We start from the raw sequence: 26,066 nt of genomic DNA on the forward strand, positions 1-26,066 counted from the left end.
CAAGATAACCTACGAAACATAATTAAACCAGGAAACATATTTGTAATTTAGAATATTTATCTAAGATTTTTGATATCTTTTAAAAATATATTAGATTTTAAATAAAGGAATATAAACGAGCGTATTCATTTTTTAAACGAACAAACATGAACACAAATATTTGTTCGTGTCCGTGTTCGTTTACATGCCTATTATATTCGTGTCCGTGCTCATTCAATTCGTTTACATGCCTATTACAAACCGATGCAATTGGATTCACTCTTTTATTTTATTTTTTTATTGAGGTAGATTCTCTGTGACCTTATGAGTATGGGACTGTTTTTATGAATGAAAATGTTAATTTGATGTTGTTTTAATGATATAGATTCCCCGAAGAGTCTTATCTGTGGAGCAGTTACACCTCAGTGTCACAGAAACATCTACTCTTCAACCATTACTTGATGCTATTCTTGATTCCATCAAGTTTAGCCTCCAATCATCACCGCTTGAGGAGGTCCTTCTATTTTCTAGGCATTAACGGATACAACACAGTTAGCCACCTAACCTAACCTTATGTTGGATGGTGTCACACCCACCCACACGTATTGTGTAACAATGTTACGAAATACAATATATGCACACCAAATACGTTGAAGCGTGGCAGATTACAAAATATGCACACCAAATGCTTGAATCTTTCTCAATCCAATGCTTTAACATAAGCATTTTGAAATTTTTGTTTTCCTATGAAACTGCAGACAGCAATCTTATGTCGTTAAGATGGGCGTCTTACACCTAGCTAGTTGTTTTAGCCCTTCCTTATTCTCACTGGATTAGTTGTGTAACTAAGAAAGGAATGAAACTTTTAATCTCCTTGTTTGGTCTGCAGAGTTGTGTAACTGGTGAAGACAGTGATTTATACTTTGAAGATGATGATATAATTGAGCACAAGTAAGATAGCCCTCTTCTATATATTTCATGTGTTTTTACTTGTGGTTTTACAAACAATTGACACATTTTGAAAGTTGAAGACAAGTTGTGCAGCATGAAGCTGGCCATTTTTTAGTGGGCTACTTGCTTGGTGTTTTACCAAAACACTACACATTTTCAAGTATGGGAGAAGATAAGGTTACTGATGCAAAGGTGAAGTTTGTCGGCTTTGAATTTTTAAAGGAGGTAACTAAAACAATTTTATCCCCATCATAGTATTTTCTTTATGTTGGTTTAAGGTTTTATATATGTATTAGTTATTTTGTTCCTGGGATATGACTATTGTCCTGCACTTTCTTGGATCTGACGTGGGCATGTTCTCAAGACTACTCAATTAATAAGACCCCAATAATATTTTTATAAAATCGTCTGCTTACTAGGCACAGTAAGACTTGTTAAAAATAAATTAATTAAATTTATTTTATAAAACCTAATTACTAGCCCATTTACCTCTGGAAAGAATTGATAACTTGTTAAAAAGTTTGATAGTTCCCGTTGAGTTCTTTGTCTTTTATTTTTATGCTCGCTAAACAGCCATTCAATTAAGGGTGTAAATAAGCCGAGTCTGAGCTCCACTAATTTGCGAGTTTCCACCTCGGCTTGTTTACAGCCCTTCTTGAGCGGCTCGCCTCGATTACAGTTTTGCATTTAAAATTGGAAATACCTTCCTACCTTCAGGTTGGGTATCGGTCATGGTTGTTTCCTCTATTTTCTTATTTGTCATTTCTTTTTATAATGCAGTTAGAAGATGTGGCAATGCTACCAAGTAAAAACTTGCAGCGAGGTCGTCAGGTGAGATTATCTACTCGCTTATTTTTTCTTTTAGAAACAGACCCTCTAACGTACCCTGTTTTATGATACATGCAGGCCTGTAAACGCAAGTTGTCTTCTACGGTTCGTTATCTTCTACAAGTAAATGAAGGGTTGTTCAAAAAGCTTGTCGCTCGAAGCTCAGGCTCGTGGCTCGCTCGAATAAAACTAGCTAGAAAAACTTGATTTGAAACAACTTGAGCTGAGTTGACTCATTTTTGTAACTGAGTAGAAATCAACCATGGCTCGGCTCCTTGGCTCGATTTTAGGTTCGTTTAACTTCAAAATCGAGCTCAAGCCTAGCTGCGCTGCCTCATTTAATTTCGAGCTCGAGGTCGAAACCACCCTGGCTCGACTCGGGCTCGACTCGTGAACAGCCAAATCATATCTTCATGATCAACATGAAGTCAAAGTAACAAGGTATCTATTTTCTTTAGGTCATAAGCAAGCTCGCTTGTGTGATTGTTGGAGGTTTAGTAGCAGAGCATCTTGCATTCGGATACTCAAAAGGTCACGATGGAGATTTGGAGAAAGTATGTCCTTCATCTCGTATCTTTTTCAGTACGCATTTCAAACAATTTACATAACCATCCATTGGAACAGTTGGACAGTGTGCTTAAGTGGCAACAATTCACTGAAGAGGAAGCGAACATTCTAACACGATGGGCCGCATTGAACACACTGACGATATTACATCGTCATAGCAAAGCCAGATCATCATTAGCAGAAGCCATGTTACATGGAAGATCAATTGGAAATTGCATTCATGTCATAGAAACTAATTTGAATCATCAAAACATCTAAACACAAATAAAATGGAATATCAGTTCTTGAAGGATTGTGTTAAAACTTTATGTTTCATCTACTACGTCACATTAGCCATTCCATTCTTTCCCATATAGAAAGATGTATAACAAGTAAACAGGGTACCCATATTAGCCAAATCTGTTTTGAACTTGATATCTTGTTTCGAACTTTTCTGCACCCTCCACGGTTAACCAAAATTTAAACAAACCAAGCTATTAACATTTTCATGTATTTCTAACTTTCATACATGTTTTATACACAATGTCATGTATTTATACCTCCATTTGTGCCTTCATTTTATATATTACATATTCATTTCATGTATTTATGAATATATTTCATATGCAAGTAAAAAGCCCAAGTTTGACTTTGATTATTAACCAACCAATAAATAACCAAACCAGTTAACTAAAAACCAATTGATAATTTCAAATGATGCTAATAACCAGACCAAACCATACAAACCCCTAGTTTTACACAAACAATCTTGAAATGCCAAGCCTCGTGTAGTAACATAAAATGCATAACATGTGGTATTAACATGATTGCACAAGTCATTCAGATGATTAAAATTCATATATTTAAACTAAAAAACACAACAAGATAATTTGGTTACATGATGCAAACACTAAAAGAATTTGAAATCATGAACATGAACATTGAACGGATACTTAAAATTCTTGAGACGCAGAACCAATATCAGCCTTGTCTTTGCCTCCTTTCTTTGGGAGCAAAATGGCATTAATATTAGGCAAAACACCACCATTTGCAATAGTCACAGACCCCAGCAGCTTACTCAGCTCCTCATCATTCCTAACTGCCAACTGTATGTGCCTTGGAACTATTCTGGACTTCTTGTTATCCCTTGCGGCATTACCAGCCAGCTCCAATACCTATACATAATCCACCAAATTATTTTAAGATGAAATCAAAACCTAAAAAAAAACTTTCAAAATTATTATTATTATTATGGGTCATACCTCAGCGGCCAAATACTCGAGTACAGCAGACAGGTACACCGGAGCACCCGCGCCAACACGTTGAGCATACCGTCCGGCTTTTAGAAAGCGGGCGATTCGACCAACGGGGAACTGAAGACCGGCTTTGGAAGATCTTGAAACAGCCTTTGAAGCCTTGGGCTTGCCTCGACCGCCTTTCTTCGCCTCGGAATCAGCAGCTTTAGGAGCCATTAACACTAAACCTAATTTGAAGAAGAAACTGAGAGACAGATGAAAGATGTGTCAAATGGGTTTTGTATTTATAGCCTAAAATGTTTGGGATTCGGATTGGTGGGATTAGGTTCACTCGGATTGCCAGCGTGGAGCTAGGATTTCGTTTTGTGTTTTTGGCGGCTTGATTTGATTTTTAAAGAGTTTTGCTTTGAAAGTTTTAAACACGCGCCCCCTACTCTCAACTCACCTAAGGCTGAGAGGTGTGGGGGGCGCGAGAGGGGGCGTGAGTGGGGGCGCCAGCCAATAATATTGTGACGTGTGGCAGAGAGAGAAACTTGATAAGATGGGTGTTGGTAGTGGTGATAGCGCCCCGGGCCATGGTGTGGAGGGGCGCGAGAGGGGGCGCGAGCGGTTTATTTTTTTATTTTTTTATAAATGTATTAAAAAAACGTATTATTAAAAAAACAAGAAATTATTTAAAAAAACACACATTTTTTTGAAAATTCATATAATAAAAAAAACATACTAAAAATTAAACAAACAATAATATTTAATAATAAAACTAATCTAATACAAGATCCTCTGGTCGCCTCGCCCACAAATGTTCAACCAACTCATGTCGAAGATCCCCGTGTATCTCACGGCTCTTGATATTTGCTATGTTATGAAGTTTTTGTTGATCACTGATTGTGGACGGTTGTGGCGGAATGTCACCTTGGTAGTTTTGGCATATAGCTTTGCCCTCGTCTTCTAACGTCATGTTGTGTAGGATAAGACACGTGTAGACGACGTCCATTATCCTCTCCCGAGTCCAATAACGTATCGGGTTCGCCAGAACATAATATTGTTTTTTTATAGCTCCAAAAGCTCTTTCAATATCTTTTCTAGCAGACTCTTACTTCTTCGTAAAATACTTCCGTTTGTCGGCGACTGGATCTGTAAAAGCTTGAACTAACACAGCCCATTCGTTGTAAATACCATCGACCAGATAGTACCCGTACTTGAAGAGTTCTTCATTTGCAACAAAAGATTGAGGTGGTTCAACCCCGTCGATAAGATCGTTGATCAAATGTGACTGATCGATAACATTAAGGTCGTTATTTGACCCAGCAACACCAAAAAAAGCATGCCAAAACCAAAGATCCTGTGACACCGCCGCCTCAAGTATGAGGGTCGGCCCTTCATGATCACCACGGTGGAACTGACCTCGCCAGGCCGTTGGACACATAGCCCATCCAACATGCGTACAATCGATGCTACCTAGCATCCCAGGAAAACCATGTTTTTCCTCGTGCACCTCATATATGCGTTGGATGTCATACGTTGTAGGTTTACGCAGATATCTCCGAGCGTAAGTCGATATGACTCCTACGTACAATATATATTAAAAAATTTAATAAATATTTAATAAAAAGTAAAATTAATGTTTTTTACCTTGGCAGAAAAAATGAAGGGATTCACGTGCAACCCTTTTCGACATCTGTAAATACTCGTCCAAAGCGTCCGACGAGATGTCGTACGCTAGTTGACGGATAGCAGCCGTGCATTTTTGAAGAGGGGTAAAACCGGGAAGACCCCTAGCATCCTCCCTTTGTTGGAAAAAGGGATACCGTGCCTCTAAATCACTCGCTATACGCGTGAACAATTGCCTGCTCATTCGAAAACGAGTTCGAAAATCCGACTCCGCGTATACCGGTTGAGGGCTAAAATAATGCCTCATCAAAGTATCGTTAGCACCCGATCGATCACGATCACGAGGTGGTGCTCTAACCCTCGGGAGTCGGGGTTGATGGGCTTGATTTTGCAAGAGATTTACCACGGCTGCGGTCAAAACTCCCCCTACATGAAGAAGCAAATCATCCTCTTCGGAGGAGTCGGAATCAGACGAGTACGACGACATTATTTTAAAAAAAAAAAATGGGACGATGGGTTGTTTGAAGATTGAAGTTGTGTTTGATATGGTAAAAATGGGTTGATTTAAAGAAATGGGTAAGTTTGGTGTTTTTTGAAGTTGTGTTAAAGTGTTGTATAAAATGGGTAATATATAGTAGTAGAAAAATTTTTTTTTTTAAAAAAATTAAGAGCCAACGGCTCATTTTATCTTTCAAACGGCTATTTTCACCACTCCCCATGCCCCTCACGCTCAACCTGTCCCGCGAACCCCCTGGCGCCTGCCTCTTTTTCCACGCTCGCGCCCCTCTCGCGCCCCTCTCGCGCCTCGGTGGTGTGGTGCTCGCGCCCCGGGGCGCGAGTGGTTGTCCTCTTGCGCCCTTTCTCACGCTCCACACCCCTCAGCCTAAGGCTGAGGGGTGTGAGGCTTCAACGGGGGCGCTAGAGCCCCTCCGCTCGCGCCCCCAGGCGCTAACACCACACCACCAGGGCGCTAGCGGGGGCGCTAACGCGAAAAACAATGCAGACGTGAGCCGGTTAGCGGGAGAAGAGAGAGGGTTACACAACTTTTGATAGTTTTTTGACCGTTGGGAGCCGAACAAACAAAAAAAAAAAAAAAATTTCCTATATAATAATACCCCATTTCACCCATTTTATACCAAAACTTCAAACCTTCACCCAAAATCAATTCATCTTCTCAACTTTTTTTTAAAAAAAATGGCTGGAAATTGGTTCCCAAACCTTGATTCAGATTATCTTGACGATGATTTATGGTCGTCACCGCACCAACCGACTATCTTGACGATGATTTATCCCTCAATAAATTCAACAAAACCATGGAGGTGGTCTCTTATGACAAAAAGGAAAAAAGTCGAATGAGAGATTTGGACTTTCTTACTAGAGACTACAGTAACCTAAATCCGGTCGATCAAATGCTAATGGAAAAGCAAAAGGAACGTATCCGAAAGAGGTTGATCGAAGAAGACCAAGCCGAAGAATAAGAAGAATGTTTTTTTTAGTACTTTAATTTTTATTTTATTTTTAGATATTAATGTGTTTTTTTATTAATGTGTGTTTTTTTTAATAATTTATGAGTTTTTTTAATAATACGTTGTTTGAATATATTTATAAAAAAATAAAAAAAAATTCGCTGGAGCCCCTCCACACCAGGGCCAGAGACTCCAACGGGGGCTCCAACACCCCCCTTATCCAGTTTCTCTCTCTGCCACACGTCATAATATTATTGGTTGGAGCCCCCATTAAAGCCCCCCACACCCTTCAGCCTAATAAAAACGAGTCCTGAATTTATTGGAAATGTAACAGAAAAAATAATAATGTAAATGTAATTTAGGCTATTTTAATTTCAATAGTTGTTTTTTTAGAGTTTTTTTTTATTAAAATAAGGTGGGAGGAAAAAGTATTTACTAAAATAGATGATTTTTAAAATATTTATTAAATTAGGTGATTTTTAAAAACCTATTTTTCTAGATCCTAATTTCATGTGATGCAAATATTTTCTACACCTTTTTTTTTTATCTAAATTTATAGACCAAACTATTTAATTGAACAATAAAAATTTTTTACATGTTTATTTTTTCATCTTGTTTTTGTTTTTGTTTTTGTTTTCTAAATTTTTTTGATGACGTTACGTTAGACAGTGTAAGTTATCTTGAAATTATTTTCTAGAAAAAAATGTTTCATTTTATGTTTATTATTATAAAGCTTTTTGAAAACAATCTAGAGAGATTAAATCTTGACATATAAGACTTACATATAAGCTGCAGGTTGCTCTCTTTTTGTCGGTGAATGTTTTCAAAAGAGAACGTAAATTTTGAATAAACATTTTTTAATTAACTTACTAAAGATATAAGTTCAGCTCGAAAAAACTATAGGGATGTTTCAAATACGCTCGGCTAGTATGAAGTTCGCTTGAAAAAGAGCCGGCTAAAAAAGGCTCGTATGTAAACGAGTCTTGTCAAGCCAACTTGGTTTACATTCGATCGGAACCCGAGTTTTTCAGGGTTTGGCTCGTGCACAGCCGTACATCTAAGGTAGGACAAGCCTGAGACAAACCGAGTTAGTCGGCATTACTCATTTACATTTTAATTTAAGTCGAGTTTTTTGGTGATATTCAAGGATGCGACTAGCTTTTAAACAACCGTATAGTTTTTTTCAAGTGAGTTTTTCTCTTCATAAATTTGAAAACATTATTTATGTAGTTTTTCTTTTCTTTCAAATGGATTTGTATAGTTAAAAACAAAATATGTTTTTTAATTAAAAATCATGTATACATACACTAAGTTTACAGCACGTGACGTAATGAAATTGCAATGAAGTAGTTCATAATTATTTTTATTATTATTATTGTTACAAACTTAGCTTTCAGGAAACCTTTTTATAGTAATTTGAAAAAGAAAAACGAGATGAAAATAAATATTCTTTCAATTTTTCAGTTAAATAGTTTGGTTTGTTAAACATAGATAAACAAAATTTATAGAAGTTATTTTCATCCAATGAGATTAGGATTAACCTAATTTGGTAAATACTTTTGAAATCATCCGTTTTGGTAAATAGTTTTTCCTCCCATCCTGTTTTGGCAAAAAATAAAAACTCTTTTTTTGGGTGTGTTTGGGTAAGCTTATTTAACTTCAAAAGTGCTTTTGGTAAAAGTGATTTTTGCCATGTGGCCTTTTCAAAAGCACTTTTAAAAAAAAATATTTGGATTAGCTTTTATGCTGGAAAAGATCAAAAAGCAAATAAGATGCTTTTGTAAAGAGTGTTTGGCTTAGCTTTTTTAGAAGAAATTGCCAAAAAGGACATTCATATATTTTTGCTAATTTTACACACAATATTATATACTTAACATTTTTTTAGACAAAAATGATAATTTAAAAAATTACAAAATATATAGTATAAACTGTTAGGACATATTTAGTGTTTGTGTTCCTTTCATCTATTATATTAGATAATTCAAGTCAATATTACAACTTGTTAATTTCAAAGTAAATTCATGCATAATGCAAATAATTCTTAAAAGCACATTCAACCTCGAATCCATTACATCTTGAACATAGCATCTCGTATTGCCGCCATATACAAATCATCATCATTCGTTCGACTTGTACTTGGACCTTCTTCATGAACTTCATTACTGGTACGACCATGAGGGGGATTGTAGGATTTTTCTTGTGCAATGTCAAATGCATCATCAAACATGTCGGCCTTTCTAATAAAGTTATGGATCCAATCGATGCTAACACAATTTTTACTTGGTGCTTGTACTTGTAATTAACATGCATCTTAACAATGCCCACCTAGCTTTCCAGTTCCACACTCCAAAAGTTCGTTCAATGATATTTCTCAATGATGAGTGGTGATAGTTAAATGTCTCTTTGCGAGGAGCACACATAGCACTAGTCTGACCATGTTGAAAATCGGGTATATGGTAACGAATGTTCGTACCTTTGTATGGAGCGAGATACCCTTTAGTATTTGGGTATCCGGCATCAACAACGTAGTATTTCTCTGAAAATAAAAACCAACATTGCTATTCGTTTCAAACAACTATTTATAACATAAAAGTTGCATTACTTAAAAAATTATACTAACCACCCGTTGGATGTGGAAAACGAAGGTGCGGTCTCAGTAAGGCTTCATTAAAAATTCTTGTGTCATGTGCGGTCACCACCCATCCGGTCCATACAAATGTAAACCACATGTCAAAATCACAAACAGCCATTATATTTTGTGTAGCATATCCCTTTCGACCAATGTACTTTGCTTGATCAGTCTATGGTGTTGATGCCCTCACGTGTGTCCCATCTATAGTACCGATGCAATCCTAAAAATACAAATAGTTATCATAATTTAATCGTTTGTTAAAGTTTAAATACTATAAAAGTAACAGGAGCAGTGGATAATACCTTAAACATTGGATAGTATCAAGGATTTTTTTCAATATATGCGGGCACTTGCTCATTATAGTTCGCGGATGGCTTAATGAGAACAACACTCACCTTAAGCACGACTTCCAAAACTATATGGAAATGTCTATGTATGGTTTCCCCGGAATGACTAAAAGTTTCTTGCACAAACCTATTCGTACATCCATGAGCCAAAGTCATCAAGAAGATTCCGACCGACTCCTCAACAAACATATTATGTGTTTGCTTCAATCCGTAATTAGTTACAAAATCTCTATATAACGGTCTAAAAACCGGTACGTTCATTCTAAATATTTCATAACAATGTCTAGGATGGCCATTTAATATATCATTAATAAATATGTTCCCTATGTAATCCGAGGTGTGACATGGCGTTCGTGCGTTACGCATGTTATGAATAGTTAGCATCCTTTTCACAGCTAGTACACATAACCTTTTGAATTCAATATCCTCATTCTCCCGATATTCTTCATCACCATCAATTTCCATCCTACAGTAGTACCAAAACCATATAAGCAAATATATAATTGATAATCTACCATAAAACATAATCCATTTGTGGCATTAAAGAAAACACAAATTATAATACATTAGTCTAATGATAAAATATAAATATAAATTTAAAATCAAAACAGTAATGCGTAAGATAAAACATAATGTCGAATGATAATACAAATATAAAATGTCAAACAATAACACATAGTGTCAAACGATAACACAAAGTGTCAAACAATAACATATAATTTCAAACGACAACACATGAGGTCAAACGATAACCCACAAGTCCAAAAGATAACATATAAAATCAAAACGATAACATAATGTCATCCTTCTTCCATAAGTAACTTAAGGAACTCCATCTTTCCTTCGTGAGTTTTCGGAAACATAAAAGGGTCACGAGTTATCTTATTGAGGAAGAAACGCAATGCTAGTGAATAATTTCTAGAACCTTCGTTGAAACCTGGAAAAGTGAGGACAATGTTCATGCAATCTTCGATTGTTGAAGAGGAATCATTTGGTGGATAGGTTTGTTTGCTTTTGGTTGATATGGCATCCGATACAACTTCTATATTTTTCTCTAGAGACGAAGTTTTACTCTTGGTTGAACGATTGTTGGCAACATTCTTCTTCCTCTTACTCAAACTACTTTCACCAAAACTAAGAAAAATATGCATATCATCACCAAAATTATTTTCATCACTATCTCCTTTGCCCTCTATATTTTCCTCACGTCGAACATTGCTTGGATTTCTATTGTTTTGAAACTGTAAAGGAGTCATAGCTTGATCTCCAACGGCAACAAAATCCCGAAACAAAGGACCATAATGTGTCTCGTATATCTCCAAATTTGTGTTCCTAAATTTAGCAAACTCTTTATCCACCTACAATTTGCATTTATAAACAATTTATAAGGATTATAGAAAATATGAGAATTACTATGTTGCAAAGCTGATGCTTAAAAACACACTAGTTCCTAAATTTAGCTTACTTTTGATTTGTTTCAACTTAACTAAAGTTAAAACAGTAATTTTAATCATGTCTAAATAAATGTCTAATATATTTGTTTGAAGTATCTCAAAACTTTAATATAAAAAATTCTTATGGTCCGGTCCGGTTTTATACGGTTGGTTTTTAGTATAAACCATAAACCAAACCGTTTGTTACGGTTTGAAAATATTGAAACCCACCGACCGAAAGTTAGGTAAACAACCAATCGTGAAACCAAACCGATAACCGGTTTGGGGGGTTCGCAGTTTGAAACCAAACCATGAACACCCCTAATCATAATTACAACTTATATAATAATATTAGATTTTACCTTTATTTTCTCCTCCCACCACTCAAGCGATGCAACGATTAAGCTTCTCGTCCCACCGATTCCATTTTCAAGCCTCATTAAGCGATCATACAGCTTCCAATCCTTTTACATGCTGTCCCATTTGTTTCTAAATTGTTTTTTATCTAAGGTTTTACCTGTTCTGTCCTTCATGGTTTTTCCTAAATTCTCCCACCTAACCGTATTGAAGGTAGTACCAGGTCTATTCCCCTTTATACATTTTAATAGATTTTACCTTTATTACTCCAGACTACTTTCGATTTATATTTTTTATTTTTGATGTTTCATAATCAACATCATTAGGTTGGTTTGCATCCATGACCTGATAACACTTTATCACAATTTCAAATAACCAAATAAGACTTTTAGTTATCCATATTCTATGCATACAAATACAAACCACATAATATGATAACCAAGACAATAAACCAGAATAACTAAACTATTTTGATAACCAAAATAATAAACTAGAATAATGAGCATGAAATGAATTTTATCCAAAAAAAAAGATAACCGATTGTAACAACCCAAAAAAGGGGGCTAGAATTTTTTTTTTTTTTTTGGAGAAAACATATCGTTAGATACCAAGTTGATGTTGCTCGAATAGTCGAAGCGAATCATACATTGATGGGCTTGGCCCGAACATAGAGACTATAGCTAATGGACTCGACCCAATTTAACCAAACGAAACCGGAACTTGGTTAACCCAAACGAGCTCGAACTCGATAACTCTAAAAACTATAACAATCATTGCAAAAGTTATTTAATACAACCGGTTTCAATAATATATAACTCAAACAACAAATGTTTATATATTACCGTCCGGTCTCTGAATCAAACGAAACAAAAACCGATAAATGAGTTTCGTGACACGCTAGATATTATCTAAATTACATAACCCAATGTTTTTATATTAAAACTGGGTCCCTTATATTTTATTTATAACTTATTATTTGAATTTTAAAAATATAACAAAGATATGATAAGATATTTTCCTATACTATTAAATCAATTGAGTTCATGAACATATGGCTTCTTTTTATTGGTATAATCTACTGCTTCCATATATAACAAACTCTTCTTTGATTTCTTCCCAATTAAGTAATTTAAAAAGAAATTCATTTATGTTTCTCATTTAATAAGAAAACAATTTATGTTTCTCATTTAATTTAATAAGAAATCCCTAAGTAACAAATGAGGAGCATTCGAAACAAAAAATGGTTCTCAAAGTTCTCAATTTGTCAAGGGCTCTCTTAAGATCCTTACGATATATATATATATATATATATATATATATATATATATATATGAAAATATAAATTATATTGATACATTTTATACTTTGTATCAATAAACGAAACCCTAATTTTCTTCATCATTTTAATGAATTAATGTAGGCTCCTGGACGGATCGTACACGGGATGTCGCTATCTGCGCAGGTGCGGAATCCCTGCGTAGGTAGATACGAGTGCAGAATATGTATAAATCAAACACACGAGCAATAACCGAAACACGTTATATTGATAACCGAACACGTGACTCGAGGTCACTATTACAGACTCTAAAACACGTAACTCACTTATACACGAAATGAACTCGCTCTCAAAACGCTCAACTGATTAACCCTAAACTGTTACGGCTAAACAGTTTAAATAAGCACGACAACTTCGCCTCAGGCGAAGTTGTCCATAACTTCGCTTGTTCAACAAGTTCGCCAGAGCGAACTTGTTGACAACTTCGCACACACAAAAACATAAACATAATCATAAACATAATTACATTACAGACTCGATTACAAATGGTAGACTATGAACTACTGACACACATGTACCAACAGACTCCCCCTTGGCAGTAGCTTCATATCTTGATCTTTAAATCTTGAGTCTTGTAATCTTGCATCTCTACGCGTGCGCTCCCTCTCTAACACACACCGACACCACCCGTTGATATTTCCTAGCTTGATCCTTCCAAGCAGGAATGTAGAAGATCTTTTTCTCGTTGAGCATCTTCAGATCAGCCTGCGATAGATTAACAAGATGCATCGGGTCATAAATCCTAAGCACTTCTTGTTCATCCTCATCTTCCATTACCGCCTCCGCTGTCTCACAATCCACGAACCACCATTTTAGATCTTTGAGCACATCCTTGGGCATGAGCTTCATCGGTACTTCTTTAAGGCACCGGATCGGTTTATACTTCATTATCATCCAAGGCTTTCCATCAGCTCTCAAACCTCTATCCTTGTCTTCGACAAGTTTCCCCTTTTGTGGTCTCATCAGCTCAAACTTCTTCTCCTTAATACACTCCTTCCACACGATCTTCCCGATGATTCTAGCCATGTTGTCTTCACTTCGGTTTATCAATCCCAATCTGGCTAAATCTTTTACCTCACATTCAGGCAGTGTGTTTAAAGATCTCAACGTTCTCCTGAAGTACTGAATTCCATCGTATCTTTTGATCACGAAGAGCCGCAGCTGCTCATCATATATCCAGCAGATAATACCTTTCTTTGCTTCTGCGTATCCCTTAATATTGTAACTCTTTTTGAACATTTTAGGGATCGCCGGCTTCTTCGTCTTTATGAACCAGTGAGCACAACCATCCTTCCAATTCGGTTGTTCCTCCCATTCAGTATCTTCCTCAACAGTCTTATCACCCATCTCTGGCATCTCAACCTCCGGAATCTCGTGTTCCACGGAGTCATCTACAATCTCCCCTTCCTCTATCACTTTCTCAACAGTAATTTGCTCACCGATCTTCTCAATCTCATCAACCGGCAGCACATCTTCTTCCAGCATAAAATCATCATCATCCTCATCCAGCTCTTTTAATGCGTCGATTACGTCTTCGACATCATCATCATCATCATCAACCGCTACCACCTCGTCACCAGCTGCGCCTGAGAGGTTCTTGGCAGCTCACCACCTGCACCTTCCGGTGCATTGGGATCATCGTCTTGATCTTCTCTCCGTTTTGTCCGCAACTCATCTCCCCTACAAGTCTTCTCCCCCTGAGATGCCAAGAATGCCTTGAAGGCATCTATTACTTTCCCGTGTTCAACCAGGAGGGCGGCTTGCAGTTGATTGGATTCCACTAGGCTTTGAATGGTCTTTGACTGTTCAGCAACGATCCGCTCTAGCGATGCAATCCTTTCGGAGTCAGAAGTAGGCGTTGGAGTTGGCGGGACATCAGCAGCAGAAGTGACCGCAGGTGGTACACTTGGTAACCCTGCAGTAGTAGTAACTGTGGACTCAACAAATCGTGCAACTACCACCGGTGGAGTAAGCGATTGGGGTGGTAGAGACACAACTGCTGGAGCCGACGTCTCGACGGCAGTAACCTGTGCTGTAGAAGGAATAAGAGACATACCAGACAAGGCAGGTGGAGCAAAACGTACCAGCCTTGAAGATTCTCCAGCTCCCGAACCCATACCTGTCCGTTCTCTTCTTGAACGCCTGAGCACTAGTTGAACTGCTTCTTCTTCATCAACTTCCTCATCATCATCGTCAACAGTTCTCGGCCTCTTTCCAGTCGTTCTCTCCCGAGACACCATTAGTCGTCTCGCTTCAGCAAATGTTTCGTCAAGATCGGAGTCAGCTACCGAAGTAACTGCTCTAGTAACCTCCATGACCTGAGAACCTGAGACATCCATATCAAACCATCCATGGCCGCTAAAAGCAGCATCAAGATCTACTTCTTCAGCAGTAGGCACAGCAGGAGATGCAGCAGTTGGCACAGCAGCAGAGGCAACAGTAGATACAACAGGCGCAGCTGGTACAGCATGGGGTGCTGCCGCCTGATGTGGCTGTGGGTCTCTGAACTCGTCCCCTCCTGCAGGAACATACCCCGGGTTGATAAGATACCCAAACAGTGGAGTATGCCTGGGACGCAGCTCAGGCTTGCTACGTGTGCTCGAAGTCCGACACTGAGCGAAGATACGTTTCGTCACACATTCGACGTATCTTATAGGGCGTCTCTGCGGTAGCGACGGAGCGACATGATTGAGGATCATCTGTAAGAACCGAGGATACATAATAAATAGCTCGCGCGCCACAGCCCTCCTCTGACGATCAATCTCGTAAAATATCAGCTGACTAAATGAATATCGTCGGTTGTAGGTCAGGGCAATCATGGCAGACTGCATCGTCGCGCCCATTCCATCAGTTCCTGCCTTCCTCCCAGACATGCATACGATCAAGACATGCATTAGGAAGCGCCACTGATCTAGTAAAAAACCTTTCCTCCTCTGTGTGTCCCCCAACGGACCTGAATAACCCATCCTCAGGTACGCTCCATCACGAAAAGGAGCTACGAACTCCGTTGGGTCATCCCTTGTCTCTTCTCCAAACTGCAAAGCCAACCGTATATCTTCAGAAGAAAACTGTATATCATGACCATTTACGGTTGCTCGCATCACCGGGGGCTCAGGCCTGCAATCATAAGATACCGACTGCCAAAAGTCTTCTATGTTAGGCAGTGAAATGGGCAGGGTATTTGTGATCGCATGAAAGATCCTTGAGCGCTGGAGAAACGTGATTATCTCCCTGTAGTCTTCCACACCTCTTGCGTCTGGATCTAACGTGATGTACTGGTTATGGGCCGGAAAGAACTGTCTTTGATCATCACCGTCATCACCACCAGCACCGCCAACAGCAGCCATATCTGCACAAAACAAAACAAGTTAGAGAACTGTTAAGCAACTCACAAGTTCGCGTTATACCATGAGCGAAGTTGTGATTAAAACTGTATAGGCGAACTTAAAGGTGAGGCGAAGTTGGGAACAACTTCGCTTCGTCTGTAAGTTCGTCTAATGTAACTGTTAAACAAATTGATTTAGGCGAAGTTGAAGATAACTTCGCCTTATCACAACATCGCCTCAGGCGAAGATAAGTGTTAGGCGAAATTAAGCTTCAGGCGAAGTTGTGGATAACTTCGCCTCAAGCGAAATTAAGCACCAGGCGAAGTTGTGGATAACTTCGCCAATAACCTAACTTCGCCTAAACCCTAACGGCGACTGTTAGAATTCCAACATCGGAATTCCTGTGTTGTCGGCTAAATCCGACGATCAAGAACATCAATACACATGATATTAAGGATGTGAAGTTGAAAAGGACGTCCATGCACACGTTAACACAAGTTTTTAAGATTTCGGTTTTGACGGTCCGACGACCCGAGGTCTCGAACCGGGTAAAAACGATCAAGAACCGAACGAGTTTGTGAGAGATATCGACAACACATACCCTCAATGATAATAGAAACTAGAATCAAAGATCGAAAACGGAGATAAAAATCAAGTTCGCCGGAAATCGCTCAAGTTCGCCGGAGAATTTTGAAAAATAATGATATTTTACTGTTTGAAAAGCCTTATATAGGGTCAGTGTTGGTCAGGCGAAGTTAGGGATAACTTCGCCGAGGCGAAGTTAAGCTCAAGTTCGCCTGATTCAACAACTTCGCCTACATTTTCAGAATCAACCCTTTAAGTTTGAACATTTTGCAATTAACATCTGAAACTTCCAAAAAGAGTTAAACAAAAATGATCAAGTCTAAGTAACCAGATATAAAATAATACAACTACAAAAATAGAAAAACTTATAAAAGTTTAACGAAATAAGGGATCAAATTTCAGTCTTGGTAGGGACAGCTATGTTTTAGAAAAGATCCTAACAGGAATCATACTAACTACGTGACTGTCACATAGATCCGTGTTTAGCTGTATTATGACATATAGAGACAGGTTGTAAGCAGGTAATATACTTAAGATGGTTTTCATCGTTTCTGTGATACGAGTTATGTTCAATTAATCCTTAAAATTTAAGTGGGCAACAACTCAGAAATTTTGATGCCTCCTATCTATCCTCAAAGCGTATTTGGCTTTCCCCAAGTCACCCCGAATTGACTTCGACCTATAGTGTCTGATTATCTTGTATGTATTCTTCTTTTGTTTCCCGTTCTTCATCTTGCTCTAAGATAGAGAAGTCTTGAATTTATGATCACTAATATGTTACAATAACTCAAATTTTATTTTATTTTTTTTTTTTTAACATAGACTTCAAAGTAGAATTTTACTGCAAGTCCCGAATCTGGATCACTGCAGTGTCTTGAAACGCTTTCTTCACGGGAATCAGAACACACATGGGCTCGTGTATGACTGTGTAATCGCTTTTCTGCCTATCATTCGAAAAGATACATATGAAGACACGCAAAACTCTTAAGGTGTTTCCACGTAAAATCAAGTAAAATTAGTTTGTATCACATCTACTTTTACGCACCATAAAAAGTTACCATGACATACAATGGCTGTCCTATAGTCTTTTAAGCCTAATAACTTCACTAGTTAAGCACACACAATCAGTATATATATCATTTTCCAAGGTTGGATCAACTTTCTGTTAAACATAGCACACTTACTTCATACGAAGTAATAGACTTGAAAAGTAATTTCATTTCCCTGAAAATATTTTGATTTCAATCGCCCCGATCACGTCAAAGTGTTCAGGTAAACGGCAATCCTGACGATCCAATGGATCAACTGGACCGACCACATACAATTATGTGTCCTTCTAACTATGTATGACCAACTAATTTTCAGCGACAGAAAGAAAACACATCATAACTGCCCCGGTCACTTTCAGTCATCTGGTTAATGGCGACCCTCATTTTCTAAGTAGAAACGAGGACCAAAACATATCCGTGGATATGTCCATCAAACGGAGGTAACCGACTAATTTTAAGCAATAGTGAGGTTTTTTTTTTTTTTTTTTTTTTTTTTTTTTTTTTTTTTTTTTTGAAATAAACACAAAAATATGGTTACTCGGGATTGATCATCCCGTTCAGCTCAATTAGGTTTTGAAATCTGGATTTATCAAACGCTTTTGTAAATAAATCAGCGAAATTTTCGAGCGTATCAACTTTTTCGATCTTAATCAGTTTCTTCTCAGCACAATCCCGTATGAAATGATGACGAATGTCAATGTGTTTAGTTTTACTATGCTTCACGGGATTGTTAATTACTGAGATGGCGGCAGTGTTATCAATTAAAATAGGAGTGAGTAAGAAATTCAGACCATAGTCGCCTAATTGTTGCTGAATCCACAAAACCTGAGAGCAGCAGTTGGATGCTGCCATGTATTCAGCTTCGCATGTTGAAATTGCAACTGATGTCTGTTTCTTGCACTGCCAGGAAACTAATCTTCCTCCAAGAAACTGACAGCCTCCTGTTGTCGACTTCCGACTCTGATTGCATCCTCCATAATCAGAATCTGTATATGCCACCAGTTCAACGTCTCCTCCCTTTGGGTACCACAACCCTAGCTTCGGCTTGCCTTTGAGATACCGCAAAATCCTCTTCACACCTTTCATGTGAGATTCCTTTGGGTTTGCCTGAAAACGAGCACAAAGACAAACAGCAAACATTATATCAGGCCTAGAAGCAGTTAAATACATTAATGAACCTATTATTGCCCGATACAGAGTTGGGTCCACATCTGCGTCACCATCTGATTCAGCGCCCAATTTGTGATTGACGCGGATTGGAGAGTCATATGGAGAACTGTCCTCCATCTTGAATCTCTTTAGCACATCATGAACGTACTTCGTCTGATGAATGAACATCCCGTCCTTCTTCTGATCAACCTGCAATCCTAGAAAGAAAGTTAGTTCACCCATAGCACTCATCTCGAACCTCTTCTTCATGACAGCCTCAAAATCCTGACACATGGATACTCTTGATGCAGCAAATATGATGTCATCCACGTAGACTTGAACTAGTAGGAAGTCACTTCCTTCTCTCTTCACAAACAAAGTACTGTCGATCAATCCTCTTTCAAAACCATTTTCCAGCAAGTAGTCTGATAACGTTGAATACCAGGCACGAGGTGCCTGATGTAATCCATACAGCGCCTTGCTCAACTTGTATACGTGATCAGGAAAGTCTGGGTCAGGAAAACCCGGAGGTTGCTCAACGTACACAACCTCATCAACTTTCCCATTTAGGAATGCGCTCTTCACGTCCAACTGAAATACCTTCATCTTTTTAAAAGAAGCAAATGCCAAAAACAATCTAATCGCCTCCAACCGGGGCGACAGGAGCGAACACCTCATTGTAATCAATACCCTCTTGCTGATTAAAACCTTTAACAACCAGCCTCGCCTTATTTCTTATGATAATCCCCTTATCATCTCTCTTGCACTTGAACACCCATTTTGTGCCTATAGCATGCACATTCTTTGGTTTTTCAACCAAAGTCCAAACTTCCATCTTTTCGAACTGAGCCAACTCTTCTTGCATGGCTTCGACCCACGAGCTGTCCTTTAAAGCCATTTGATAATTCTTTGGTTCAATCTGGCTTATAAAGCAGGAGTACAAACATTCGTTCAGTATACCTGTTTCCTTAATGCTTGTATAAACACAGGTGTGCTCATTCAAGCTTTTTCTGGTTTGTACACCGGTGGACACATCACCTAGAATATTCTCTAAAGGGTGATCTCTGTGTATTCTCGTGGTCGGAACAAAACCGACATGCAAATTATCTTCCAAATTTGAAGAGATCTCATCAATGGTTGTTTCTGGCTGAGAGTGAAAAGGATTAATAAATTCATCTTCAGTCGAGGCAGTAGGGGTACCGATAGTGTTTGATGTGGATGGTTGAGATATCTCAATCAGCTGTCGTTGCAATAGATTCTCTTCCTCATCAAGTATCATCTTCGTCACAGCTCTTTCGTCTTCTTCAGAAATTTCCAAATCAGGTACGTTAAACGACTTAAAAAGCTTAACATAGTCGAAAAGCTCAGCAGGTCCATTGCTTGGTTTTGGCGATTGGTAACTAGTAATGTCGGTGTTACACACCACCTCCACCTTGCAAGTCGACGTATTGAAAACCCGTCTGTTGGGAGTCCCAACAACATAACCGACTAGGATTCCGTCATCGGCTACTTCACCAAATTTCGAATTAGTCTTCAGAATCGAACAAGGAGACCCAAATGGTTCAAGACCGCACAAGTTGGGCTTCCTTCCATGCATAAGCTCGTAACATGTTTTTCCAAGTCTCTTAACGGTTAACACCCTATTCAGAACATAGCAGGCTGTAGCAACTGCTTCAGCCCAGAACATCACAGGAAGCTTCGAGTCTGCCAGCATAGTTCTGGCTCCTTCAATTAACGTTCGGTTCTTCCTTTCAGCCACTCCATTCTGTTGCGGAGTATACGGAGCGCTGTATTGATGTTCAATTCCTTTCTGAAGACAGAAGATTTCCATTTCAAAGTTCTTGAACTCTGTCCCATTGTCACTTCTGATGTATTTAACTGATTTACTCATGACGTTCTCAACCTTAGTAATTAGATTCTTCACCATTTGAGCCGTCTCATCTTTAGATTTCAGAAAATATACCCACGAATATCGCGAGTAGTCATCAGTGATCACCAAGCAGTAAGAAGTACCTCCTAGACTTTTTACATTCACGGGACCGAAGAGATCCATATGAAGTAGTTCTAGAGTACCGGCAATTGAATTGATCTTCTTGGTGAGATGGGATTTCTTGTGTTGTTTTCCCTTCTTGCATGCTATGCATTTGTCTTCAAAGTTAAAACTTTTTAAGGGAACGCCCATCACAAGCCCATTCTTGACAATGAAGTTCATCTTCCGAAGATGAATGTGTCCCATTCTCCTGTGCCATAATTCTGATTCTGATTCGCTTGCTTTTGTCATTAAACAAGATTCTCCGGTGGCCATTTCAGTAGACCTCATATCCATCACATATGTATTCATTTCACGTGGAGCTTTCATAACTATCCATTCGTCTGGTATCTGAAAACCAGGCTTTAATACGATCGCTTCGTTCTTCGTGAAATGGACAGTGTAATCTTTATCACAAATCTGCGACACACTCAGCAGATTGTGCTTTAATTCCTCCACAAAATTCACATTCTCAAGTGTCATCCTTCCATTTGACACTGTTCCTCTACCAGTAATCCTTCCTCCGCTTTCACCAGCAAAACTAACTCTCGCTCCCTGAACAGGTTTTAAGTCTTGCAACAAGTGTTTGTTGCCCGTCATGTGCCGGGAACAGCCGCTATCTACAATCCAAAGACTGTTGGCAGCCCTGTTCAACTGTTCCTGCACAATAAAACAAAGAGTTAGAATCTTGGGACCCAAGACCAATTGGTCTTGGATCGATACGTCCCGTACCCTGGCTTTCTCAAGTTAGCATCAGGATAATTTCTGTAAGTCCTGTTAGGAAATCTCCTTGCAGATTGAGTGTAATGCCTCCCAAACCTATATGAATTGAAAGTGTTATATCTTGTGGTTTGGTTGAAAAACTGAGGTTTGTTTTTATAAAAACTTGAATTAGTTACATTTTGGCACTTTGAAAAGTTTTCATTTTTAGCAGTAACAAAATGACGCTTATCCTCAGTTTTATTTGGCCTCACACCTCTGAATCTCGGCTTCAGAGGGCAATCTGCAACTAGATGTCCTAATTTGTTACATCTAAAGCAACACCGACTCTCCTTTTTCTTGTCAAATGTTGGTTTGGATGTAGAGGCAGTGTTACCAGCCGTTCGTCTCACATAAGGTGGGACGTACGGATTGAGTGGAGAACTCTTTTTAGAAATTTTATTTTTATCTCCACCGGTGGGTAACCCTACCTTCTCTTTTGTCTGACCAGATTCAGACAACTTATCCGATTCCGATGAGACTGGACTCGAGACAGAAACTTTCACATTTGAAACAGGCGAACTCGTTTCGCCACAGCTAACACTTGGTTCTATATTTGTAACCTTGATGGGAGTTGTCTGAGTAACCTCGAAATCAACAGATTTCTGAACACTCGGATTATAAGTATAGTTGTGGTTAAAGGGTGGTGGAACCTCGTGATAACCGATTCCTCCCCTCTTTGCAGAGGTACCTTGATCACTCACGAGGTGATCAAGGATGGCCGAGGAATTCCTGAACTGCTCAAGTTTGCGGTTCAGTTCCACCACCTTCACCTGGTGGTCGGCAATCTGTTTATCCCAATCAGCAATCAATTTAGTTTTTTCTTCTAAAACTTCATAACTAAGATCAATTATTTCAATTTTCTCAGCAAGTTTAGTTTTTAAGCTTTGAATGTCTTTTTCACATGCTTTTATTTTAATTTTATAACTGTTTTCTCTTGCTTTCGTAAAATGGTGATCTTCTTTAATAGTTTTAAAATCAGCATCTAAACGGACGTACTGATCAGTTATTGTTGTTAGTTGCTCAGACAAATTCTCACAATTAGTACAAATATTCTTATTACTTACCTCGGAGCGATTGTCCTTGTCATCTGCCATGAAAGCTGTTTCTTCTTCAGTAGCTTTCTCATTTCCATCAACCTTCTCACATTCTTCAACTTCAGCCTCAGCCATGTTCGCTTGCTCACCAGATTCATTTGAATGCAGGTTCCAGTTGTACTCACCTGCTTCTCTGGTCAACATGGCATTAATCTCTCTGTTAACTCCAGAGTGTTGTGTAGGCCGACCTTGTCCTCGTTCAACCCTCTCATTTCTACATTCTTTGGCAAAGTGCCCGTATTGTTGACAATTATAGCACCTTACCTTAGATTTGTCGAATCCAGGCCTACCACCAACAAACTTTCTCCCAGTTTTCTTCATAAACCGTTTAACTAGCCTCACAATCATTGCCATTTGCCATTGCAAATCCATCTCCTCCAGATCATCAGCATCGATCTGGTCGTAATCCTCATACAGAACAGCAGGGTCCACAATCTTCCCCTGGATGTAGTTTTCGTAGGAAGCAATAAATGATGCATAGACTGCAAACTGCTCTTCAGCAGATTTTACACTCATAGGCATCTTGGAATAATTATTGCTTGAGGCATTTGCAGAGAAACCACTTGTGGATGCTTGAGGCTTTGAAGTACTTGATCCTCCAGCAACGAAACAGACATCACCGTTCAAGTTCACAGAAACGTTTCCTTCATGAGAAGAGTCAGGACCTGACTCCCCTTTTGAGTAAAAAGCAGCAGATTCAGGCCTCGAACTTGAGCCTGAGTTAACCTTTGCACCATACATACCAGGGTCTTGTATCTGATCTGTTGGTGTTTCTTTTCGAACCATATTAAGCTCATAAGTTCTGAGCTTGTTTACTGCCGTTTCCAGATCATAATTAGGAAAGTCTCTATCTTCCCTCATAAGAACGGTGTACATTTCCCACTTCGGTGGGAGAGCATCGAGAAGCTTTTCAACGATCTCTTCTTCTCGGTAAGCAATCGAATAATTGTTAAGCTCTGTCATTAGATGATAGTATCTGGTGATAATATCATCCAGTGATTCGTTCTTCAAATATTTGAAGACGGAGAACTGGGTCTTCAAAAGTTTAATCTTTGAAGCACGGATACCCACGTTCCCCTCGAATCTATTTTCAAGAGCATCCCAAAGCTCTCTCGCAGAAGTGTACTTTCTGAAAGTGTGGAGAACCTCTTGAGGAAGTGCCATAGTTATAGCTGCATGGGCCTTGCTCTCGGCCTCATACATTTTCTTTTCTTCGTCCTCCATTTTGCTGTACTTCTTAACCACATCAAGACCTTCGTATTGAATAGTTGGGGGGATATATCCATCCTGGATGCACACCCACATTTTTGCATCCTGGTATCTAATGTATTGGATGAATCTGTCCTTCCATGCCACGAAGTCAGTTCCTTTCATTAACCTCGGGGCCTTAGTGGCTGACCCCGCTTCTACTTCCATCTTGACTAAATCGGAGATGTTAATTGACGACATCTTTGCGAAAACACGAAAACCCGAAAATTTTAAAAAAATCTTCCAAACAGCACAGTAGGCGAAGTTAAGAATAACTTCGCTTGAAAGTTAACTTCGCTGGAAAGTGTAACTTCGCTGGGCCTTAAATTCGCTTGACTGGGCGAAGTTAAGAATAACTTCGCTTAGGATGAGCGAACTTAGGAGGTAAGCGAACTTGGATGGTAAGCGAAGTTGAGGATAACTTCGCTTAGGCGAACTTAGGAGGTAGGCGAAGTTGTGGTTAACTTCGCTTAATCCTTATATCTTCGCCGAAACCCTACTTCCAGTGACGGCAACTTCGCCTGAAGAACGGTAACTTCGCCCGATGAACAAGGAAACTGTTCAGATCTGATTTCGTCAATCTAGCAGTTTCCGATCGATGTTATGGTTTGAAAATGACTGTCAAACACGCGTATAACACAATCCCAATAAAAACACGTCCCGCGAATAGGTCAAACGAGACGTTTTCTACACCCGCGTGAAATCCCGAACCTCACAATCGAGCCGATGGCTCTGATACCAATTGTAGGCTCCTGGACGGATCGTACACGGGATGTCGCTATCTGCGCAGGTGCGGAATCCCTGCGTAGGTAGATACGAGTGCAGAATATGTATAAATCAAACACACGAGCAATAACCGAAACACGTTATATTGATAACCGAACACGTGACTCGAGGTCACTATTACAGACTCTAAAACACGTAACTCACTGATACACGAAATGAACTCGCTCTCAAAACGCTCAACTGATTAACCCTAAACTGTTACGGCTGAACAGTTTAAATAAGCACGACAACTTCGCCTCAGGCGAAGTTGTCCATAACTTCGCTTGTTCAACAAGTTCGCCTGAGCGAACTTGTTGACAACTTCGCACATACAAAAACATAAACATAATCATAAACATAATTACATTACAGACTCGATTACAAATGGTAGACTATGAACTACTGACACACATGTACCAACAATTAATAATCGGTAGACATCATATATACTCTGTTCATGATTTGGGGAGTTAAATATCACGGATGAAATTACCCTCTTATAGTCTCACAACACCATAAATTTCATATATATTATGATAGTTTTTCGTTTTTTCTTCGGATTTTGATGTATGGCACCTTTTTTGATTGTTTTAAAGTTTTTTTTATATGTTTTTACTTTTATTTTTTTAATTGCAGGTTTTACCATTTGATATTCATGGGTTGAAAACGTCGGTGACCATTTTTGTTTCACAAGTGGATGGCGAGAGTTCATGAAGAAGAATGAAATCTCAGTTGGTTATTCTTGAATATTCATGTTTTCACTAATTCAAGGTATGGTGATTTTGAGCAAGATCTAAATAGGCAAGTAGTTTAATGATAGGATATATGACCGAGTTTTTTGAATTGAAAATTCAATTGTATATGAAATATTTATATTTTATTTTGAGAAATCATGTTTTTGTTCAACATATATGGTGTCAAAAAATTTATGATGAACTGAGTTCTCTTTACGATTCGCGCTAATGGATTTTGGGATGGAACAAAAATACTTTGGAAGTTTGTTGTGGTTGTTTAAGTTTAATTATGTTTTAATGGTTAATTTGATATGTCAAGGGTGTGTTAATGTTACGATGGATGTTTATATGTTACAGACGGTTTAAATGTTATTCAAGATTAGCATGTATTAATGTTACCATGCTTAGTTTTATTATAATATACTAGCTTTTGAACCCGTGTATTACACGGGATTTTTTAAATAATAAAAATAAATAAGGTACATTTTTTTTTTAAAATAAATAAACAAAATTGAAGGTAAGAAGAAAATAAAATATATACTACAAATTTACAACAATATACAACATTTGTTAAAATTGTTTT

At 38.4% G+C, this 26,066-nt stretch overlaps 2 protein-coding genes across 2 annotated transcripts; one reads left to right on the plus strand and one right to left on the minus strand.

Moving 5' to 3' along the window:
* The first annotated feature begins 992 nt into the window (after positions 1-992).
* LOC143531361 (uncharacterized) lies at positions 993-2,654 on the plus strand. The gene is made up of 5 exons (XM_077026673.1): positions 993-1,155; positions 1,711-1,761; positions 1,837-1,863; positions 2,217-2,312; positions 2,383-2,654. The coding sequence occupies exons 1-5, from the start codon at positions 1,093-1,095 to the stop codon at positions 2,581-2,583; spliced, it is 438 nt and encodes a 145-aa protein (XP_076882788.1). The 5' UTR covers positions 993-1,092; the 3' UTR covers positions 2,584-2,654.
* A 603-nt stretch (positions 2,655-3,257) lies between these two features.
* LOC143531371 (histone H2AX-like) lies at positions 3,258-3,776 on the minus strand. Its single transcript, XM_077026679.1, has 2 exons — positions 3,567-3,776; positions 3,258-3,479 (listed from the first exon to the last, which is right to left on the minus strand). The coding sequence occupies exons 1-2, from the start codon at positions 3,774-3,776 to the stop codon at positions 3,258-3,260; spliced, it is 432 nt and encodes a 143-aa protein (XP_076882794.1).
* Between the last annotated feature and the right edge of the window lie 22,290 nt (positions 3,777-26,066).

Source organism: Bidens hawaiensis, unplaced genomic scaffold (assembly GCF_021521415.1).
Source record: "Bidens hawaiensis isolate Kalapana, Puna unplaced genomic scaffold, B.hawaiensis_p1.1 tig00000697_1, whole genome shotgun sequence".
Classification (NCBI taxonomy): Eukaryota; Viridiplantae; Streptophyta; class Magnoliopsida; order Asterales; family Asteraceae; genus Bidens; species Bidens hawaiensis.

Excerpts from the sequence above, each read along its gene's own strand:
- LOC143531361 (XM_077026673.1), top strand. The coding sequence starts at position 1,093 with ATGGGAGAAGATAAGGTTACTGATGCAAAGGTGAAGTTTGTCGGCTTT. Across the intron at positions 1,156-1,710 it reads GCTTTGAATTTTTAAAGGAG|TTAGAAGATGTGGCAATGCT; the intron begins GTAACTAAAACA and ends TTTATAATGCAG. Across the intron at positions 2,313-2,382 it reads ACGATGGAGATTTGGAGAAA|TTGGACAGTGTGCTTAAGTG; the intron begins GTATGTCCTTCA and ends CCATTGGAACAG.
- LOC143531371 (XM_077026679.1), bottom strand. The coding sequence starts at position 3,776 with ATGGCTCCTAAAGCTGCTGATTCCGAGGCGAAGAAAGGCGGTCGAGGC. Across the intron at positions 3,480-3,566 it reads TCGAGTATTTGGCCGCTGAG|GTATTGGAGCTGGCTGGTAA; the intron begins GTATGACCCATA and ends GATTATGTATAG.